Below are 16,915 nucleotides of genomic sequence, written 5' to 3'. Positions count from 1 at the left end.
TATTGGGGTGGGAGTTACCCGATTTTCCAGGTGTTGTGTGTCTCAGTTCCCCTGGCTAGGAAAATGGATCCCCTTCCCCCTTACGCTTCCAGGTGAGGCGATGCCTTGCCCTGCTTCAGCTCTCGCTGGTCAGGCTGCAGCAGCTGACCAGCACCGATTGTCCGGCACTCCCTAGTGAGATGACCCCAGTACCTCAGTTGAAAATGCAGAAATCACCGGTCTTCTGTGTCGCTCGCGTTGGGAGTTGGAGACTGGAGCTGTTCCTATTCGGCCATCTTGCTCCGGCCCCCCCCCCCATTTTTTTTTAGAAAAGTTATCTATGACAGAAATATCTTAATGTCCGAAATAGTCCTTTAAATCAATTTTTAAGGGCAACAATTTGGTAGAACATTTATTTTGATAACAGTTTCGGAATTGTATAATTCAAAACTAGAAAGGATTAATCTACATCAATGAGTTGAATGTTTGGGAAGTCTCAGATGTGGCTATATGGATTTTCATTAAATGTTGGATTTAAATATGGGAGGAATGTGTTAGGAATTTAAAACATCATGTCAGCTTGAGATTTTGAACTTAATTAAAAGCATTACTTTAGCCAGGCATGGTGGCTCATTCCTGTAATCCCAGCACTTTGGGAGGCCAAGGCAGGCAGATCACTTGTGGTCAGGAGTTTGAGACCAGCCTGGCCAACATGGTGAAACCCAATTTCTACCAAATATATAAAAAGTTAGCCAGATGTGGTGGTGTGCACCTGTAATCCCAGCCACTCTGGAGAATGAGGCAGGAAAATCTCTTGAACCCAGGGGATGGATGTTACAGTGAGCCGAGATCATGCCACTACACTCCAACCTGGGTGACAGAGCGAGACTCCATCTCAAAAAAAAAAAAAAAAAAAAAGGCATTACTTTAATTCTTTCACCTTCTTATCCATTAATAATACATGTAAAGACATTTCAGGTTTTATTTTTTTTGTAATAATCTTAGACAAATTTGTCAGACTTTGGGCTCTGTAAAATGTCAATGTTGTATCTGATAAATAGAGTTTAGGTTGAAAGAGCAATTACAATTCTGGCAACATTTTGATTCATCATCTTTGAAATTTATGTTATTTAGGCTTTATTAAAGTATGGCTTCTTGCTCATCTTCTGTGTACCTTTTCCTCACTGCCTTTGCCTGGGCCCTACTCAGCATAATGAAAATGTCTCCACCAAGCTGGTAGCAGGCTGAGCCATCATTGTGTGGGGCGGCCATAGTTTTCTCGATGTGGTATTTATCATTGAAGATCTTGGTACTTTTTTACTTTTTTAATACTAAAGTGTTGTATTTTAAAAGCAAGCAATAGATTGACACTTATATAGCTTTTAAGTGATATAATGAATGAATAATATATTTATTACAGCACTTAAAATAGAGTTTAATAAGTTATTGGAAATTTTTTCTGAAGTGATAAAGTCAGTTATGATCATGTAGAATGACTGTTTTGATCACATGTAGTGACTTGAAATCTTAAAATGCATTTGATTACTCAGAACTACCCCACATCTAGAGGTCTATAAATGAACTGTTTTCAAAACCACATCAGTTATTGTCACATATTTCAGCAGTGGCATTCCTATGGTACATTCTTGAGTGATTATAAATGAGCATGAGAAGTTCATTTCTCTTATTTTCTTTTATGATTATTTTCTAGTTAAAAGAGTGAGTATAAATTTTAAAGNATGATCATGTAGAATGACTGTTTTGATCACATGTAGTGACTTGAAATCTTAAAATGCATTTGATTACTCAGAACTACCCCACATCTAGAGGTCTATAAATGAACTGTTTTCAAAACCACATCAGTTATTGTCACATATTTCAGCAGTGGCATTCCTATGGTACATTCTTGAGTGATTATAAATGAGCATGAGAAGTTCATTTCTCTTATTTTTCTTTTATGATTATTTTTCTAGTTAAAAGAGTGAGTATAAATTTTAAAGAGCGTATAACCTTATTCTTCTACCTATTTGGAAGTGAAATATTTTAGAGTCCTAATGATGAACCCAGTTACTTCTATTAAAACTTAAGTATGGGGCTTTATGGAGCTATAATTGATTTGGAAAATAAGACAGTATCAACCCCCATATTTCTATTTTCTTGACGACAGAGAGCAGCAATATTCTAGACGAAGTGGATCTTTACTCTTTTGATTCTTACCAGTTGCTTCTTCACAGCTGGTATATGTGAAGATGGAATCTATAGCAGAATTCAGCTGAGAGATAAAATTGCTCAATCAGCATTCAGGCAGTAATAAGTAGATATGATTTTTTTCATTACTTTATGAATTTTACTGATAATTTTTTATTAAGTTCTTTGTTTCTATTGACTGTTTTACTGAAAATATATCAGTTTGCAATTGATTTGATAAGGAAAAATATAATGTGGTTCTCAGATATCTTCTGTCATTTAAATTTTTTAAGTGATTTTCAGAAACCAGCTGAAATTTATCTGGTTAAAATATTGTAAATGATCAAATAAACCTTTTAAAATGATTCCAAATATCATATACACAACATTTGTACCATTCTCAAAAAGTTATGTGGATTAAACTCTCACAGCTGATAATTTGGCTCTCCAGGCAATGAATCGCTCCCTGGCTAACGTGATTCTTGGAGGCTATGGTACCACTTCAACAGCTGGTGGAAAACCCATGGAAATTTCTGGCACACATACGGAAATCAACCTTGACAATGCAATTGATATGATTCGAGAAGCTAATAGCATTATTATTACACCAGGTAAAGAAAAAAAGCAAAAGCAAATAACCTATAGAGCTGTTATCATTGATGACGTTAAAATTTCTTATAATAGGAAAGTAGAATTGAAACTTCTTTAGTTTTGAAAATATGATGGAAACTTAATAGCAATTCTATGATTACTAAGTGAAAAATACTGAGAATTCCCAGTTTAAGTTAATATTCTGGAGATCACATGGTAATTCTATAAATTCTTACAGTGGGTTCTAGCCGTGTCTTTCTGTGATTATGTGTACATGTTTACATCATTTTCAAGTCTTTTTTTTTTTCTCATTGGTAATTTTTGGGCCCATTGTCAAGATTAAATTAGATATAGTATGTGAAAATCTTTAGCCCACTCATTAGAGTTGCTCAATAAATGTTATTCTTTTTCAAAAATGATTATTTAAAAAATCATCAAGAATCATGTGGTTTTCAACAAAATGAGGCAATGTGGCCTAGTAGAAAGTGCTTGGTTTGGAGTCACGATACCTCACTTTTGTTCTTAATTAAGAATTCTTAATATATGTGACATTACCCAAGTCATTTAATCTCTCTAGGCCTCAATTTTCTAGTTATCTGAGTTTTAGCTCTTCACTGTTATCACAGAATACTGTGGTATTATGGGTAATACATTGGTTTCAGATTAAGATTTTAACTCTATCATGTTATCAAATGAGTTTTCTGTAAAGAAAATCTACTGATTTGACATGTGAGTAGTTTACTAGTTAGTTATGTACTGAAGTAAAAATAGGAGACATTAGCTGAGTTGAATGTTATAGTGTAAGCTTTCTCAACTTGGGACAATATCACTTTTTAGGGACATTTGAAATAGGTGTATTTGGGTTTTTGGTTGTCCAAAGATGGGAATGCTACTGTCAGTTAGTGGATGGAAGCAGATAAATGAAATGTACTGTAATGTGTGGGGCACTGCTGCATAATGAATCATCACACCCCAAGTGTCATTGGTCTTACCCGTTGAGCAATGCTGTACTGGAGTATAAAGGTGTAAAGATGTAGAGGACACAATCTATTTCCTCTAGGCATTTTCCATCTAATGATGAAGTCAGATAGGTAGATCAGTAATGCAAGGTGGGTTATGATAAGGGCTAAACTGAACTATGTGGACAATTTTTTGATCACAAGAAACCTATGAAGGTTTGTAGGGAGGTGAGGATTTGTTTTTAGGCCTTAGAGGATAGATGGTGTTGGGATGGGAGAAGCCAGTGGAAATAGCTTGAGCAGAGACTTGGCATTTGAAAAAATGGGGATAGAAAAGTGGGGACAGATGTGAGCTTCATTGTGCAGGTAGAATGGACAGAAAAGGCAGTGAAGATGACTGAAGTTCTTCGTTATACCTGTAATAACATCAGAAATATGGAAACAGTTTTTGGAGTGTGGGGAGAAAATTTTGAGTTCTTTTCTTGAGATATTAAATTTGAGGTGGAGATGGGACAAGAGGCATGTTATACTGGGGCACAAATGACAGGTCAAGCCTGCGGACAGATTGGGAATCATCAGATGGTTGTTGAAGTCATGAGATAAGCTGAGGTTTTCAAGGAGATTGTGAGGGGCAAAGTTAAAGCCCTTTGGAAGCTTTGTCATATAAGTGGAGAAAAGAAGGAGATAAACTATTGAAGGAACTAGAGGAAGAATAATAACAAAGTTAGGCTGGGACAGGGGACTGCAGTGTCATCAAAGCCAAGTATGAAGAGAGTTAAAAACACGAGAGAGAGAGAGAGACAGAGAGAGACAGAGAAAGAGATGAGAGGGAACACCCAAGGGTATGTGCAGTGTCGGGGGTGGGGGTGCACAGCAGTATTAGACACTACAGAAGATTGAGGAGCAATCATTACATTTTCAATTTCAAATTTAGGGCAATATTTTTAAAAGCCAAGCTTATAAGTTTGCTTTCATTTCTAGTCCTGTTAAATGATTGCCTCTGTTGGCATAAACATGTGTTTTGATCAAGAGAGAAGTTGTACTTCATGTAATTTCAAAATAAAATATACATTCTTCTGTGTTCTTAATGTTCCTTGCAGGCTATGGTCTCTGTGCAGCCAAAGCTCAATACCCCATTGCTGATTTGGTAAAGATGCTCACTGAGCAAGGCAAAAAAATCAGGTAAGAGTTTGCAGTGGAGAGGCTTGCAGTGTGTGTAAAGATGTGTGTGTGGAGAAAAGGAAATAGAGTGAACCCTTGAACAATGTAGGGGTTAGGGCACTGACCCGCCCATACAATTAAAGATCCATATATAACTTTTGAATCTTCAAAAATGTGCCTACTAATGGCCTACTGATGATCAGAATGCTTACTGATAGCATAAACAAAATGTGTATCCATTAACAAATTTTATGTTATATGTATTAAATAGTAGAGAAAGGAAAATGTTAGTAAGAAAGTCATAAGGAAGAGAAAATATATTTGCTATTCCTTAAGTGGAAGTGGATCATCATAAAGGTTTTAATCCTTGTCTTTATGTTGAGTGAGATGAGAAGAAGGAGGAAGAGGAGGAGTTCGTCTTCCTCTCATGAGTGACAGCGGCAGAAGAAAATCTGTGGATAAGTGGACCCTCGCAGCTCAAACCCATGTTGTTCAAGGGTCAGCTGTAAATGGCTTCTGAAAAAGATGACTGTTTCTTAAAGTGGTGTTTTACATATGTAATCCTAGGTAAAGAAGTTAAGTTGTTAACGAACAAGCCATATTCTGGTCTTAGTCTTACTATTTAGATTTTGCTGTCCCTGGATTAGCATCAACTCAAATATTATTGACTCATTTTAGAAAAGGAAAATTTATTATTCCAAATTCTTGAATATTTATTAATGGGGAAATCAAAAGTCTTGTTTCTCTGTGGTTTGATTTGAGGAAAGAGGTCAAGCGAAGCATTTTAAGTACATCAAGTTGTATCTTTTTGGTTTCTGGTCACACTGAATAAAGACAAAAGGTCTTAAAAGAGAGGCCTTGAAGAGCAAGATCAAGTAATAAACCTGTGTGCTGGTTACTGTTTTGCTGAGTTAGCTCTTATATACTCAGGGTGGAAAAGACTGCTGAAAGTGTTCTTTTCATAAAGCTATTCATGTTTTGAAATATGAATCAGAGCAGCAGCTGTTCCTGCCACTTGCCATTTGGGCATTGGTCTGCTCTTGGGAGGATATTAAGCAGAATGGCAAAGTTGAGGGACTCCGTTTTACTAGCTTATTCTCCATGATGTTGGATAAAGTGTTTGAGGAACGTACAAATAGGGCCATTGGGTGATGAATGTGGTGACCCTCAAGGTACTTTGCATCTGTCCTGCTCACCTTTGGGTCCCTGTTCTGGAACTCTCATATTACTTAGGAGTCAGAGAAGATATCCTATGAGTTATCCCTGGTAGGGCAACTGCTGCCTGTTTTGTGGGGAGGCTGGTTCACTAGCAGTTGCATTGATGTGACACTGTAAGTCAGAGAGACAGGGTAACTCATTAAATAGAATTAGTTTGTTTACCAGGATGGTAATGTTTGTGGACAAAACTGTTAATTTCTGTTCATAAAAGTTTTAGACATCAACCTTATGCTTTTGTCTGAAGACAAAAGCATCATCTGATGAGAAAATAAGCCAAACAGTGTTCCTAGAGCCAGCCAGAGTACTTGTGCTGGACTGGATGCAGAATCCTAATCTCTGGCTGGAATGTCCCAGCTACTAGTAGTGGTGAAAGAAACTTAGATGATGAAATCAGGGGGCTACCCTAATTGTATTAGTGTCAGCAGTTATGTCAGCTGCACTTTTATTTCTTCCTTCCTTTCTTTCCTATGCTTCCTTTCTTCTCTCACTCCTTCCTCCAATCTATAGTTTGTGTTTGTCAAATATATAGAATCAAAATACTATTTTGTGGTGGGACCAGCATTTCTGTGATATGATTTTCATGTTTATTGAGAATCTTAGATGAATTGAAGATAGATGATGAGAAAAGTCATTGACTTTATTTTAAATTTTACATAAGAAGTCTACTTTTAGTTACTTATTCCAGTTTTACAGAGGATATTAAGCTGTGCTTTTAAAGCCATCATTTTGCTACTGAGAACATTTGTAGGCCTGCAAGTGAAAAGGATGTGTTAAACAACGTTTTATGATTTTTCTAAAAAGAAACTGCTTTCTCTATTCAGTCCACATGTGAAAAAATCTAATGTATTCGTAATGCCCTCTTTCACCATATAAATGTTTAGGAGATGAGTGGCAATCATAATAGAGAAAGAAAAATGCCTTTCATGTCTTAGTTATCCTTAGGGAAGGGAAGGATTAATTTGACATACCTCTCTTGTAACCCGTTGATCAGCCTAGGTTAACCAGACATCTTGGAAAATCAGTCCAGTGTTAAATAAGTGGATGTGGAGTGAAGAGCATCATGACTGTAGTGCAGCTTGAAGGAAGACAGGACCTTAAGGGAAATGTCAAAGGAAATAAGAGAGATGGGAAAAATGATCTGAAAGGAAAAAGGATAAGACAAATGAATTTTTTGTTTCTGATCTGATTAAAATTAGAATTTTATCTATGAGGACATGATATAAACTACTGTTGTAGGATGATTTCTGTGACACTGCTTGGGAAAAGTAATTATTTGATGAAAGGTTTATGAAAAATATATAATTATACATATATGAATACTTTTCAGTTCTACATTTTTTATTGAAGTAATTGTGTGAATAAGACCAAAGACTTTTCATGAGAGAGCTTTTCATTGCTTCACATAATTGTTAACATAGTTCAAATACTTTTATAAATTTATTAATAATTTAATTATGTAGGATCAAAATAAGAATTATTAATTTTCAGTCTAGTTTTTCCCTATTTGTAAAGTTATTTATAGTCCATCTTTCACCTTTCATAATTAAAGGAAAATATATTAATATATTTAGTTTTTACTAAATATATGTTGAAATTTCACATAAACTTTGTAACAAATTATGTAAATCTTCCCAATTTGAATTAAATGAAAAGGACCTATTCTTCAAAATAAATGAACCATAGACAATCAATATTTTTCTGTGTGAATTTTTTTTATTGAAAGAGATTGTAGAAACTTGGTGATTTCCTTGTAATGTGTTACTTTTCACAGAAGAATGCAAATTTTCCCCTTACGAAGTTAGGAAATATAATATATACCATAGATTGCCTAAGCTTTTTTCCCCTTTTTTTTTTTAAGGGCAAAAATGTCTGTGTTGAACAAGAGATGGCTTTAGCAGTTACCTCGTAGTTTTGATGAAAATAAATCTGTATTTTACAGTTTGCAGTAAATTTAGTCCCCTTTCATCAACATCTGTGGAGCTTCCCACGGTGTTCAATTGAAAGTAAACTGGCCTGGGACTTCTGGAGTTTAGTAGGTCTTTGTGCCCCCAGGACCCCAGCCCCATGCCTTAGCCCATCCAGAAATGTGGTGACCATATTCCCACCACACCCCCTGTGAAAATGTGCCAGTGTTGGACCATATGATTGGTCCCATCAATTAAGTTACGCCCAAGTGGTGCCAAGAAAATCGCAATCTTGTCCATAAACAGTCTTGTCTGGCTTCCAAGGCCCATGATATTTTAGAGACATGCCTGTTTCCTTTTACTTTGCAACCCCATAGTCATCAACAAGCTCACGAAACTAAGATTATATAATAAAGCACATGACCATTTCCATGAACAAGAAAACCTCCATTTAGAATGTCCATGAAAGTCACTGGCTTAGACTTCTTTAAGTGGCCAAGATATCAAATTTGCTTCAGTAGCCCAGAATGCCTATATAGCTTACCCTAACTTCTACTTGATGTTAAAAGGATTTTAAATGACAACAATCTTATGACCATAAGAGCCACAGATATTTTTTATTTTTCCTTCCCAATTTTGGATTGATTATTATGAAGGCCTTTTTCATTGTAAGAGCAGAGATAGTGGTTCCCATTGAGTAATTTAAAAGGGGTAGAGATGCCTGTATCCCAAAGCACTTTTGGGAGGCTTGAGCAGGGGGATCAGGAGGTCAGGAGATTGAAAGGATCATCCTGCTTAACATGGTGAAACAAACAACACCGTCTCTACTAAAAGTACAAAAAAATTAGCCGGGTGTGTGGTGGCACCTGAGTCCCCAGCCTAACCTCGGGAAAGGCTGGAAGCAGGAGAAATGGCGTGAACCCAGGGGGCAAAGCTTTGCATGAAGCCGAGAATCCCATGGCCACTGCACTCCAGCCTTGGGTGACCCAGAGCGAGACTCCCATCTCAAAAAAAAAAAAAAAAGGGGGGGGTAGAATTTTTTTTCTTTTTTATAATTAATTAATTCTTGATTTTCTTTCTATAAATCATTATTGCTTGAATTATCACAGAAGTCATATGAATTTATTAAATACCTTTCAACTTATTATTTTGTTTTTGAGATGGAGTTTCACTGTTGTCACCCAGGCTGGAGGGCAGTGGCATGATTTCAGCTCACTGCAAACTCTGCCGCCTGGGTTCAAAGCGATTCTCTTGCCTCAGCCTGCCAAGTAGCTGGGGCTGTAGGCACACACCACACCTGGCTGATTTTTGTATTTTTGGTAGAGATGGGGTTTTGCCATGTTGGCCAGGCTGGTCTCGAACTCCTGACCTCAAGTGATCCACCTGCCTCGGCCTCCCAAAGTGCTGGGATTACAGGCGTGAGCCACCGCACCTGGCTTCAACTTCTTTGAGTGACTAACTGATGTTATGTATTGCTTTCATGTTAATGTTCTACCACATCCTTCTATTAATAACTTACTGAGAAATTTGTTGCTAGGTACTGAGCATATAAGGATGAATAAATCTAATTCTCAGAAGTTTATAGTTATGAAGAAATCACTATTAACAGATCAATCAATGAATGAATTCCATTTAATGTGATAGCATGCTAAGACAAGTAGAGTAGCAGTAAGAATACAAGGAGTAGTTAGCTGTCCAGGAGATATTTTAAACTTTTTACAAGCTGAAATATCTTGCATATTTTTAAAAATAAATATTTTCATTTATTTTTTATATACTGTCTAAACACATCTAGCTGCCTGTGGTATTTGCAGTCTAATAATGTTTTACAGTCCTGTGTAATATGGCTATAGGTTTAAATACATGTTATTTTTACTTAGAAATTGATTCTTTGAAGATACTTGAAAATATAAAATATTTTGTCCATCTAACTAACTGGATTTTTTTGTTGTTGTTGTTGAAATTTCACTCTGTCACCCAGCTTGGAGTGCAGTGGCGTGATCTTGGCTCACTGCAAGCTCTGCCTCCTAGATTGAAGTGATTCTCCCACCTCAGCCTCCCAAGTAGCTGGGATTACAGGCATGCACCATCACGCCCAACTAATTTTTGTATTTTTAGTGGAAACGGGGTTTCATCATGTTGACCAGGCTGATCTCAAACTCCTGACCTCAGGTGATCCACCCACCTTGGCTTCCCAGAGTGCTGGGATTACAGGCATGAGCCACCACATTAGGCCAGGATTTTCCTGAGTTTCATGGATAAATGTGATTCAGATAAACAAAGTTCAGTCTTCTTAGATTTGTTATGTTTTTGGGTGGAGGAAGAGTCAAGGCTTGCAAATTGGTAAAGCAATAAAGTTACATACTTCTGACGAGAATAGAAACTAGGCCAGTTGAAATTATCTCGTATAGTATTTGAATAACGAGATAGACATTATTTAGCAGTTTCATGTCAGCTTTGTAATACTTTTATAAAATACAGATACCACTATTCATATCCATAACCATTCATTGAACAAATAATTATAATATATAGCATTCTTTCCCAGGCTACTGTTGTAGGTCCAGGGGATACCTCAGTGAAGACAACAGCTGAAAATTCCTGGTCTTATGGAATTTACATTAATTAACTAATTAATTGATTAATTAATAGACTTCAAGATAATCTGAATTGGAGATTATAACCCCATTTGTCTCCAATTTCAATGCTACTTGAAAAACCAGAGAACAGCTGTAGCATAGGTTATTGTATCAGAATTTCAAAGTTATAGCTGCCACTATTTGGCCTTGAATTAGCCAGCACTTTTGATTTTCTCAAAGAATGTGGTGTGTTTCTTTGCACTTTGCACTGGGGCTGCCTTCTCGAAAAACATGGTGGCAGGATAGTGGGTATGGGTTATTTGTATAACTGGTCAAATGAATGAAACTTTTGATGGAAGAGAGGAAAACTAAAGAAAGTATGTGCATTCACTCACATCTATGTTCAACCTATTGTGTGGAGTTGCTAGTAATCTCCCAGATCAAAGGTGTCTGTTATGCTCCTAGAAAGTGGCCACCTTCATCCCAGATTGGCTTTATCTTGCCTACAGCATATTGGTATGGTGGAAAGAACAGAATACTGGGTTAAAGCCTGTGCTTTAGGTGCTTTGTAAAGCCTCTTTCGGTCATACCACTCTAGGACGCATTCCTTATAAACTGTTGTCACAGGCATTCCTGTGGTCTGAGGAAAAAACTCTTAACTATTGATGAACTCATTGTCACTGACCATCAGGGTGATTTTTGGCTTCTGGTTCTAGTATTAGTTACAGGAAATTCTTTGAGCTTAGTTTTTACAATGAAGTTCGTGTGAACAATTAAATAAGGATCTTGCTTATAAATAATTTTCATTTTATTGAGCTCATTAGCCATTACATTCCAAGAGCCATTCAATAGCATCATAAAAATTATTCAGACAGAAAGGTGAAATTATGTATAATTTTAACTAAATCTCCCATATTATAATATGCCAGAATGTAATATTCGAGAGTTAGTTGCAAATTGAATTCTTTCTTTCTGATATCATTCTTCATAATCTTGTTGACTATTTAAAAATCAAAACAGTGTCAGTAGTCATACAGTTTCTATTCTGGGCCTGGTAGTTGGATTTGGTTAAGCGATGGGAAAACTAGATTTGGGCACAATCTATAATTACTCTCCTCAGAATGGAAAAGGTAGTTTTGGGACATGGTTTTATAGAGGACTGCATTGATGTTTGCACGAGACCATCTGAGCTGATCCTTCTTACTCACCTCTTTGGGTGGCCTCAGTGTCACAGGTCACATGTACGATGGAAAATGTGACTGTAACCTGTCAAACATTTCCTCATTCACATTCATAAGACAAGGTCTATTATTCTGCATTAGAAAAATTGTTCCCCTGAGATGTTTTCGTAAGCTCTTTCATATATATATATTTTTTTCCGAAGAAGGGAAGGCCGTGATGAACAGCAGGCTTCAGAAACAGAGTAGCAGTTCAGCCCTTATTTGCCTTAAAAAAAAGAAAAGTACAAAGTGTTCTTTAATTCTGGCTTTTGGAAAGTTCTAGGAAATTAAATGAACACTTTTTTTTTCACTAGGAATTGTATGAGTGAATTCATCAGAACTGCTGCTTCTAAGAAGGACTCTGATAGTTTTAGAAATCTAGGTGTTTATTCCTTTGCCTGGAAAGCCTCACCAGAGATGTTGACTCTACAACGTATCTCATTCATTAGTTTTTGTGGACAGCAAGTGCCTCATCAGGATTTGTTTTTTTTTTTCACTTCTTACCATATTTCCCTTCAGATGGATAGACTAGCCCCACCCAGTTGGTCCAGGCCTTTTCGCCACCAAAGATTATTTATCTAACCGGAACAATTACCCTGCTGACACCATGATTTGGAAATTTTTATTCAGAACTGACTCACTAAAATGATTCCTTAATAAAAAAAACCCTTTTCCTTGTGCTTTTAATAAGCGTGATTTAAAACTGTCACCAGAAGTTCTGATCAGCATGTGATAAACCAAAGAAACCTGCCTTTTCAGTGAGCCTATCATATTTTTCACAAGTGAAATGCATAATTAAATGTAAAAAAATATTGAATATAGTAACAAATCATTTGATTACCTCCAGTGACCCTCCTCAGAATGTAACACTGCCACATACAAACAGAATTCCACAGGTCCTTGAGGTATAGCCCATACTAGGGACTCTTTATTGTATCCACAGTGGAATTTCCAACCTGTTTTTGGGACAGAACACTGTGCAAACATTTTTGGTATAATTTCTAAATGAAGAATTCCTACCTTAAGAAGCAGTTGGAAGACTGGAAGATCTTTAAGTTCTATTTAAACCATTAAGGTTTTATGGATGTTTAAATATTTGTAGTTTTAAAACAGGAGAAGTTAGTAGACATTTAACAAATGAGCCTTCTTTTTATTTTCTGTTTATGTATTTTGTTTACTTTGTCAACCTCCTAGAAGGTTATCATAACATATTTAGGAAAATTGTGGGATGATAGTATTGGGAAGGCAGAATTCCAAAATGCTATCAGTGTACCTTGTCCTATATCCAGCTTGATTTTAAAATGTAAAACAGAGTAAAATAAGGGAAAGTAACTCTGAACATCTGGAGTACGGACATAAATTTTGCATCGTGACTCACAAAACATGTAAGCAAATAGTTGAAGGTTGTAAAGAGCTTTTTTCAAAAAAATCTGTTAATCCTTGTCACTATGTATAATAGCAAGAAGCTGCAAAATGGAAAAAGTACTCTAAATAGTTTAGAAAGGGGCCCAATTGTACTTATAGTTTCTTTGTATAACTGTTGAATTGGGATGCTTGATTTAATTAAACATTCTTAATAGTTTATTGCTAAACTAGGTCTGGATATTTCCATAATACAAGAAGCAAAACATTGTTTGAACAGTTTTGGTAGGATGCATGCGGTGAATGTTTTATATTCTTTAATGGCCTCACATACCCAAGAAAACTTCTGTTAAGTACCCTGGTCAGGACATATTGTCTCCATGGTCTGTGATCATGGAAATTTCTGTTGTTGTGTCCCCTTTAAAGCATGTGGTATCTGAAATCTAATGTGAAGTTGCGAAAACCTCTAAAGAATGAAGTTTATGTCATCATGTATTATAAAAGAGGTTTTAAAAAATAGTACTTTTGAATTTCTTCTTTTTCACATTTTACCAAGTATACTCAGTATTCATGAATAGTTCTTGTATATACTCTTATTTGTTTTTATTCTTCCTTGGTTAATTTAAACGGTTCTGAAGATCAGGTTGTTTCATTTGAGTAGATTATTCTACTTTTTTTGAACTTTGCCTGGGTCTATTCTTAATTGATGACTGAAGCCTAAGCTTTTTTATCATCTAATGTTCCATGAAAGGCTTTATTTTTTTCATATTTGAGAGAGGAAAATAGCAAATAGTGTTGAATTTTTTGTTTTTGTTTTTTTTGCTTCAAGATAGTGAAGAGATTATCCTAACTTGATCACATTTGTGTCTATCAACAAAAGAAACAATACATTTTTGCCTAATCATATCAGTTAAATGGTTAAAAATGATCTTTTGAAATTTGACTCTATCAAAGTATTTGAATGTTAGTTTTGACCAAGTTCCCAGGGAGCCCAACATTGATAATTATTGGCCTCAATCTAGATTGACTGTATAGTTTTTTAAATACTTTTGATGTAGCTGCAAATACAAATAATTTCTGGCTTTTATTGGACTCTATTGATTTTACTTGCATTACAAGATAAAATTAGAAAAGCAACCCAGTAAGTGTTGACTTTAAATCAACATTTGTTTTAATGTGAAAATGTGTGCTTCTTTATATTAAGTGATTATTAAAATATGCATTTATTTGAAAACACAGACGAACATTTATATTATACAAAAATGTATGTGAACAGGATAATTGCTGTGTACATTTATTGAACACTTATGTCTGCCAGGTGTTGGTCTAAAGCACCTTGTATGAAAAGCTTTTTACACAAACTACATCACTTAAATCCCTCAATAGTCCTCTGAGGAGATTTTATTATCAATCCCATGGTACATGTGAGGGAATGGAGGTGCACAGAAGTAAATTGTTCAAATGCTTTGAACCTGGCAGTGGCAAGCTAGAACTCTGAACTGCTACCTTATACTGCTTTTCTAAATCCTTTCTCTAAAAAGAGACATAGAAAGTATATAAATCAGTATACTTTATTGGGCACATTGTGTTGTTTAAAACTCCTTCTCTCCTTCTCTCTCTTTAATTGAGTCCCTGCAATAGAGTGGCAGGAACTGATAAATAAGACATGGTTTGTTCCTATTCTCAAGGAACTCTTAGTTAGGAGAGCACAGTCATGTCAACCAGTTATGTTATTGTATACTAAGAAGTAGATGCATAAAGGAAGAATTCTGAAAGCCCGCAAGATCTTTCTATGACCTTATTTTAGTTATTTTCCTCTGTAGGATCTTATCATGGTGACAGATAGCTGATTCTTTTTTAAGCATTTGCATAATAAAAGTTAATTTTCATAGTTGAAAGAGAAGAACTAAAAGGTTGCTAGGCTTTGCATGTTGAAATTCTGGATATTCTTCATGTGATGACGGAACATTGATGAGCTTTGGCCATCAGTTCCGGGAAATTGCTCATCATGGCCAACCAGTGTCTGATATAATTAATTTTAATACATATTTTGGGGATTAGCCAGTTACATGTGCCAGAATTTTTTATAAACTCACATTGACTCATCAGCATGCATATATATCTCTATGCATTTGACTGTATTCTGTTATTTTTCTTAAAACATTGGCATTCTCTTGTAATAATCTTGCATATTTTTTTTTCTGACTTTAGAGTCATAAAGTTTAGTGTAATAAATTACTGTGCAAGTAGATATAAAATGATCGGTCCTTTGGGATATTAGGCATAACATGATGGTTATGTTGGTAATTATTTACCCTTTACAACTAGCTCAAAATTATTTACCCTTTACAACTAGCTCAACAAAAACATTGTCTTTATGCAGTCTGCAGCTAATCAAGGCATCACAAAAAGAACTAATATTTTTAGAGGTCCTTAATTTCTAATTTGGTCCAAGATACCTCAGTTAAAGCCTCAAGATGGTAGCCAGATGGATTAATTTAAAGGTGACAAAAGCCATATTAAAAACAAATAAAATTAAACAAAATAAGCTGGAATCAAGGAGGGATATAAAATTGAAATCCAACAGTAATCACAAAGTGTATATTGGGTTATGTAGCTAAAATAGAAGTCCTAGTTCACTGAATTTCAGGACTGGAGAGCTTTGTGGTAGGCAGAATAGTGGTCTCCTAAAGTGTCCACATCTGAATCCCCAAAACCTACAACTATGTTACCTTACATAGCAAAAGGGACTTTGTAGATTTGATGAAGGTGAGGATTTTGAGATGGGGAGAATTTCTTGGATTATTGGGTGGGCTCAGTGTAATCAGTAGGGTCATTATAAGAGGGAGGCAGGAGGATCAGAGTTAGAGAAGGAGATGTGACAGTGGAAGCAGAAGTTGGGGTGATGTAGCCCCCCACCAAGGAAAGAGGGAAGGCTGCAGAAGTTGGAAAAGGCGTGGAATGGAGTTTGCCCTAGAATCTTCAGAAGGAATTCAAAATTTTTAAAAAAATTTCAATAGGTTTTTGGGGAATAGGTGTTTGGTTGCATGGAAAAGTTTTTTAGTGGTGATTTCTGAGATTTTGGTGCACCCATCACCCAAGGAGTGTACACTGTACCCAATGTGTACTCTTTTATCCCTTGCCACCCCCATCCTTTCCCCTGAGTCCCTAAAGTTCAATTATCGTTCTTATGCGTTTGTGCCCTGATAGCTTAACTCCCACTTAGAGTGAGAAAATATAATTTTCCATTTGATTTTCCATTCCTGAGTTACTTCACTTAGAATACTAGTCTCCAGTTCCATTCAGGTTGCTGTGAATGCATTTGTTTCATTCCTTTTTATGGCTGAGATACCACATTTCATTTATCTACTTAGTGATTGATGGGCATTTGGGCTGGTTCCATATTTTTTTTTTTTTCATTTTTTTATTATACTTTAAGTTCTAGGGTACATGTGCATAACGTGCAGGTTTGTTACATATGTATATTTGTGCCATGTTGGTGTGCTGCACCCATCAACTCGTCAGCACCCATCAATTCATCATTTATATCATGTATAACTCCCCAATGCAATCCCTCCCCCCTTCCCCCTCCCCATGATAGACCCCAGTGTGTGATGTTCCCCTTCCCGAGTCCAAGTGATCTCATTGTTCAGTTCCCACCTATGAGTGAGAACATGCGGTGTTTGGTTTTCTCTTCTTGTGATAGTTTGCTAAGAATGATGGTTTCCAGCTGCATCCATGTCCCTACAAAGGAT

At 36.0% G+C, this 16,915-nt stretch overlaps 1 protein-coding gene across 4 annotated transcripts in view; it reads left to right on the top strand.

The window, feature by feature from the left end:
- The window catches only part of NNT (nicotinamide nucleotide transhydrogenase), a 100,304-nt gene that overhangs the window by 69,872 nt on the left and 13,517 nt on the right, over window positions 1-16,915 (top strand). For all 4 annotated transcript variants that reach the window (XM_017895958.1, XM_017895960.1, XM_017895961.1 and 1 more), the window contains exons 18-19: window positions 2,618-2,777; window positions 4,817-4,898. In XM_017895958.1, the coding sequence (XP_017751447.1) occupies window positions 2,618-2,777; window positions 4,817-4,898 (242 nt within the window). The remainder of the gene's footprint in view (window positions 1-2,617; window positions 2,778-4,816; window positions 4,899-16,915) is intronic.

This window comes from Rhinopithecus bieti, unplaced genomic scaffold (assembly GCF_001698545.2).
Source record: "Rhinopithecus bieti isolate Rb0 unplaced genomic scaffold, ASM169854v2 scaffold_28024, whole genome shotgun sequence".
Lineage (NCBI taxonomy): Eukaryota > Metazoa > Chordata > Mammalia > Primates > Cercopithecidae > Rhinopithecus > Rhinopithecus bieti.
The sequence above is the reverse complement of the archived record's forward strand: the minus strand, read 5'-3'. Positions and strand labels throughout refer to the sequence as shown.